The sequence below is a fragment of the Grampus griseus genome, assembly GCF_964374135.1.
Source record: "Grampus griseus genome assembly, chromosome: 16".
Lineage (NCBI taxonomy): Eukaryota > Metazoa > Chordata > Mammalia > Artiodactyla > Delphinidae > Grampus > Grampus griseus.
Window position 1 is genome coordinate 77716047 of NC_139010.1, and position 6207 is coordinate 77722253.

A 6207-nucleotide genomic window follows, 5' to 3' on the forward strand; every position below is an offset into this window, starting at 1 on the left:
TGCAGTTGCGGGCCCAAGTGAACCGAGGCAACACCACTCGCCAGAGGGCGAGTGAAGGGCTGTGTCCGCGCCTGGGGCCTTAGGTCCACGAGCTTTCTGGAAGTGGGAGGGGAAAAAAGATTTAATCTGTGTTTCTGGCTGTTCAAACCCAGCATCTCTGAAACTTGGGGGACGGGCTGGGGGTGCTGACACCTGAGCATCTCCTCTCTCCCTGGTCAAAACGCACACACAAAAGCCAGCGTACCTGCGCGCCCTGGGAGGCAGGACACCGGGAGAACTTGGGTCAAGAGACAGTGAGGCTCCGGTAGCGGCGCCACAGGTGCAGGGGCTGCTGTTCCAGAGGACTCTTCCTCCACTCGCCTGCACCCCTCCCCATCTGGGTCTGGTCCCCAGTTGCAATCAGCCAAGAGACCACTTCCTCAGCCAGAACTTTTCGGCGACGTCTGCTGAACGCTTATTTTTCCTGGGAGGCCAGCAGCTTTTCTGCTTGTTTCAGCTTAAAGGCGGCTCCATGCGTCAGAACTTTGGCCAAGTTTGCACGCCTCTGCCTCGAACGGGAAGAGCTCCCAAAACGCAAGCGCGCACACACAGACACGCACGGGCCTCTTCGTCACAACCTCTGCCGCTTGGCCGGCAGGTGTGGGCGCTGCCCACCGAACGGGTTTGGACATAGGCCCCTCGAGCTATTTCTGCAGTTGGAGAGAAAATTACTTCTGGGTGTCCAGCACCCAGTGTTGGGTGACCTTGGCCCGGTCTCCTCCTCTCTGGGAGCCTGTTTCTATCTGTAAAACCTGAGTGTGAGATCCACCCTGTTCGAATCTCAGGGCTGTAACTGGCTCCAATCAGATATTTGGATGGAATAGGGTTTTATATTCCAGTAAAGCCCTGTACAAACTCAAGGGAGTAATGAGAATGAGAATAATAATTGTTTATGGAAGTACCATTTACAATGCTTCCAGGTTCCCAAAGCAAATCAATATAGGGCTCACTACTGTAGGTGAATGTTTGGTGAAAGAAGTGTTAAATGTGCCCTTCGAGATTTGGTGGGGGAGGGTCTGAAGCCCCAGATCGGAAAATAAAACATACCCACTTCTCAACTGGGTAACCAAAGCGGTCGCGCCTGCCAATGCAGGGCAGCCTTGAGTTAGGTGAGGGCTTGATCTAACAAAAGAAAGGCGATGGTAAAGGAAGGGGCCACAAAAAGACCTCGGGTGTATGGAAGCTCACAATGGGTGGAGGGGAGTGACGGCCACTTTTCCACCTTTCTCTGACCAGGGAGCTGTTCTTGGGAAGGGACCCCACAAGTAATTCTGGTTTATTTGATGCTTAAGTTTAGAGTCTTAGATGCCTGTTTTCCGGCTTTCTTGTGCAATTTGGAGAGTCGTTTTTAAAGTCCATGGAGTAGAGTAACCGTCCGCACAGCTCACAGGTCCAGCAGGGTTCTCTAGGGACTTGACGGCAGGCGGGACGTGCTGCGGTGTCGCTGCCAAAGCCGCCACAGAGGAAGGTACGCCATTGTGCCTTCGGTTCGCACTGCTCGTCTTAAAGCGTTAGGCAGCTCCAAAGGCTGGCCAGAGAGACTTCCCGGGAGAAAATGCAGTCTTCGGGGCAGCGGGCTCAGAGTTGCTCGTCAAGGTTTGGGTCCCGGCGACCAGAGGAAAAGAATGCCCTGCAGAGCGTAGCCGTCGGTGCCGAGATGCCGCTGCCCCACCGCCCCACCAAGTGACGCGCGGGCGTCAGCCTGTTCTGCGCGCACACCTGGGTGCGCAGAGAGGCACAACCGCTCACGCTCTCCGGGGAAGGCTCACTCTTCGGTTTCCCAAGGCCAAAGGCCAAGGCCATGCGGATTTCTGAGACGGCTGACGCAGTGCAAGGACTTACACCCCGATTCCCTTCCTATCGACTAGATGGTGGGTGGGGAACCCAAATCCCCCTCTTCCTGGCCGCGCCTTTAGCAAGCTTGAGGGAAAATGCTGAGGTCGCTGGACCCCCAAAGGGTAGGAAAGTGCTGAGTTCACCGCGTGCCGGAGGCCGAGTCCTGCCTCCTGGGTCGGCGCTGCGTGGCTCTCCAGCTGAGTCGGGGCGGAGGGCCCCTGCCAAACCCCTGGGGGCGGGGAAGAGGCAGCTGCGAGCGCGGATAACCCCGAGGTGACCCGGGCGGGCCTGGACCGCCCCTTCCCCCTCCCGCGGGCCATGCGGCTGGAAGCGGGTCCCCGAGCTGCAGGGGGGAGAGGGAGGCGCGGGCTCCGGTAGCCGCGGCTGTCAGTGCGCTCCGGCCGGGGGCGCCGCCGGCTCAGCGTCCCTAGCTCGCCTCCTGCGCTCGCCGGAGCGCTCCGAGTGCCTCTTTAGCAGGAGCCAATATCCTTTTGTGCTAATAGGCTTGTCCTCATTTGCTGCCTAATTGGACTATATAAAGCCAATAATAGGCGGGCTCTTATAGCCCGAAGCCAAAGCGCCAAAATCCGAGGGAAGGCGAGGAGGGGGCAGTGGCGGAGGCGGCTGCGGGACCCGGGCTCGGCTGCGCCTTCGCCTGCCTAATCCCATTTGCCATTGTACGCGCCCAATCGCCGTATACTCCCCGCATTTAACTTGGATGACATTTTGATTTCATCATTAGCATCCGGCGCCGGATTGACGCAGCCCCAAGCCGGGGACTGCTCTAGCCGCCTCCTCCCCGGGAGCTGCAGCCGCCGCCTTGCCGCCTCGCTCCCTCGGTGCCGCTACGGGGCCGCTCCCCGCCCCTCAGCACCCCTCCCCCATGCGAGCCAACCCCGGCCGGGTCCTCACCCCGCCCTCCCGCCGTTGGATTTGCGCCCGGGGCGGCCCCCGACTTTGCGCCCCGTAGTTGAGTTCCGTTTATGGTCTGATTTCCGGCGCCCGTCTGCTCGCCCGGCCGCCTGCCTGTCCCGTTCCCTCCCTCCCGGGGACCCGGAGGAGAGGGGACAATGCCGGAGCCCGGGCCGGACGCCCCCGGCACCGCTAGCGCGCAGCCCCCGCCGCCGCCGCCCCCGCCTCCCGCGCCCAAGGAGTCCCCATTCTCCATCAAGAACCTGCTCAACGGAGACCACCACCGGCCGCCCCCTAAGCCGCAGCCGCCCCCACGGACGCTCTTCGCTCCGGCCTCGGCCGCCGCCGCCGCCGCCGCCGCCGCCGCCGCCGCTGCGGCCAAGGGGGCCCTGGAGGGCGCCGCGGGCTTCGCGCTCTCGCAGGTGGGCGACCTGGCTTTCCCCCGCTTTGAGATCCCGGCGCAGAGGTTTGCCCTGCCCGCGCACTACCTGGAGCGCTCCCCGGCCTGGTGGTACCCCTACACCCTGACCCCCGCCGGCGGCCACCTCCCAAGACCTGAAGGTACCGACCTCTCTTTGAACTTTCGTTGTTCTCCCTGCGCGCCTGTCCCAGTCCGGTCCGCGCTGCCTTCCACCGCAGCCCTGGGACCCCCGCACCCTCAAACGCGCTGTTTGGCCGGCTTCCTCCGTCCCCTGGCTTGCAACTCCTGCCCGCGCGCTCTGTTGCGCTGCTAGGGAATCCAATCCCACTTGGTGAGAAAAGAAATGGAGTTGGAGTCCGGGGCGCGGCGCTTCCCGGGAAAGTGGCCTCGGGCATGAATGGGGAGGCTTCAGGTGGCTGGGACTGGGGACCTGGCCTGGATGGAGGGAGTGAATCTCCGCGGGCCCCCGGCGAGGGAACTGAGGGAAAGAAAGGAACCGGCCGTGCTGCCCACTCCGGGTCTCCCTAGCCTCTCCTCGGGAGAAGGTTGGATGCCAGGATGTGGCACCCCTCTTCTGGCCCAGCCGGGAAGGAGGAGGCCCGCGGGAATGGTGAGGCCTCGAGGCCTGGGGCCCAGAGGCCGGCGCGGGTTGAGCCTGCCGCTCCCAGGCGCCGGGCCTCGCTGAAGGCTGTGTCCGTGTGCGTGTGTGTGCGTCCGTCTGTCTGTCTCTCTCCAGCCTCGGAGAAGGCCCTGCTACGAGACTCCTCCCCCGCCTCGGGCACCGACCGCGACTCCCCGGAGCCGCTGCTTAAAGCCGACCCGGACCACAAGGAGCTGGACTCCAAGAGCCCGGACGAGATCATTCTGGAGGAGAGCGACTCGGAGGAAGGCAAGAAGGAGGGCGAGGCGGCGCCGGGCGCGGCCGGGGCGAGCGTGGGAGCGGCGGCGGCGACGCCGGGCGCCGAGGACTGGAAGAAGGGCGCGGAGAGCCCGGAGAAGAAGCCCGCGTGCCGCAAGAAGAAGACGCGCACGGTCTTCTCGCGCAGCCAGGTCTTCCAGCTCGAGTCCACCTTCGACATGAAGCGCTACCTGAGCAGCTCGGAGCGCGCCGGCCTGGCCGCGTCGCTGCACCTCACCGAGACGCAGGTCAAGATCTGGTTCCAGAACCGCCGCAACAAGTGGAAGCGGCAGCTGGCAGCCGAGCTGGAGGCGGCCAACCTGAGCCACGCCGCGGCGCAGCGCATCGTACGGGTGCCCATCCTCTATCACGAGAACTCGGCGGCCGAGGGCGCGGCGGCCGCGGCCGCGGGGGCCCCGGTGCCAGTCAGCCAGCCGCTGCTCACCTTCCCGCACCCCGTGTATTACTCTCACCCGGTGGTCTCGTCCGTGCCGCTGCTCCGGCCCGTCTGAGGCCCGAGAGGGGAGGAGGAGGGAGCACCCGGCCCCCTTCCCAGACCCCAGAGGAGACTGGGCCGGGCCGAGGGCGCAGAGACGTCCAGCGGCCTTCGGGAACCGGGGCTTCGGCGCGCGGCTCCGGCCTCCCCTCCCCCAATCGGTAGCGTTTTTGTAAGTATTTGCAATGCATTTTCGTGCAATTCACCCCTAATGGATTTGAGGCGCTTCCCCTCTTACTTTTGGTTTTGGTTAATATTAAGAGAAAGCAGGAAAAAGACAAAATTTCCAGGTCAAATATTTCGGCTGAAAAAGCTTTTGCAAAATGTGCCGCCCTCCCCAACCCCCGCCCCCAGTTTGCCTTGCGCGGTGGCTTTTTGGGTTTTATTTTTATGGAAGGAAAGTAAGCGCAAATCCTGAACCCCTCTAATTGATTCATTTTCTATAGAACTATTTTCAGAAGTCGAGAGAGAGAGAGAGAGAGAGAGAGAGAGAGAGAGAGAGAGAGAGAGAGGGAGAGAGGGAGAAATTCACGTTGTAGTACTTTTATTTCTGAATTTCTGGGTGTGGTTCTTCCTCTCCACTCCCAATCAGATATTCCCCAGTTTTCAGAACCTGAGCAGCCTCTCATAAGAACCCCGACTCAGGCCACTTTTCTCTCCCCGGCAGAGGTCTGTCGCAATTGACCTCTTCATCTGTCCTTTTTGGGACCGATGAATTCTCTAATTAAGTGTTTAAAGGGAAAAGACGAGGCAGCCCGAAATCAGACTTCTGATTATTGAAACAACTCCACATCTGGCCTGGTGTGGACGGTCTTATTTATTAGCAGCCTATATGTGGGGAATTTCATTTGTTGGTAAATTATTATTAATGTTACCTTTATTACTTTGTTCCCTATTTTGAGAGAATATTTCAATATTAAAAAAAACCTTATCTTTTATCCTCTCCACCTACCGTTTTGTTCTGCAGTAACTGTTGTACTTTTGACCTGTGCAATATTGAACAAAATTTCCTGAGAGCCTGCTTCTTCCTCCACGGAGAGAAGCAGACGTCTTCAATGCATAATTCCGGTCATTCGTTTATGAGGAAGAAATTAAGAAGGGGAAAGGGGAGAAGGAAGGAAACAAGGATAGGTAGCAATGCTCAAAGGAGTAAGATAGGCATACCGGAGCGCTTTAAGTGAAGGACAATCAATTTAGGAGAATTTTAACTTATTTGATAAATGTACAGATTTCTTGTAAAGTTCACCCTCAACTCCTCAGGGCTCCTTGCTCTGCCACCCAATCTGTTTTCTTTCTGTCGGCTACACCTGTTGTTCTGCGATAGTTTGTCCCTCCCACCCATCTCCCTCACCTCTGTCCGGATTCAGTCGCTTTTTAAGAAAAAGAGGGAAAAAAATCACAAAATATTGTTACACTTAATGTTGTCGTGAAATGGAATTAATTAAAAAGAAAAGAAAAGCGAGGCATTTCCTGTTGCCAGAGTGTGTAACTTTGGACGATTTTCCCCAGAGCAGGTATCTGCGAACTCTCTTCTGCCTCGCTCTCTGGCTGCCTCTGCAATGGCCGAGTCCGACCTGGACGCACATCCCTATAATCCAGGAGGCG

The 6207-nt window shown here is 59.1% G+C and overlaps 1 protein-coding gene across 1 annotated transcript; it reads left to right on the forward strand.

Moving 5' to 3' along the window:
* Window positions 1-2945: 2945 nt before the first annotated feature.
* Window positions 2946-4618, forward strand: HMX3 (H6 family homeobox 3; the record flags this gene model as incomplete). Its single annotated transcript, XM_082674339.1, has 2 exons — window positions 2946-3348; window positions 3945-4618. The coding sequence occupies 2 exons, from the start codon at window positions 2946-2948 to the stop codon at window positions 4616-4618; spliced, it is 1077 nt and encodes a 358-aa protein (XP_082530465.1).
* Between the last annotated feature and the right edge of the window lie 1589 nt (window positions 4619-6207).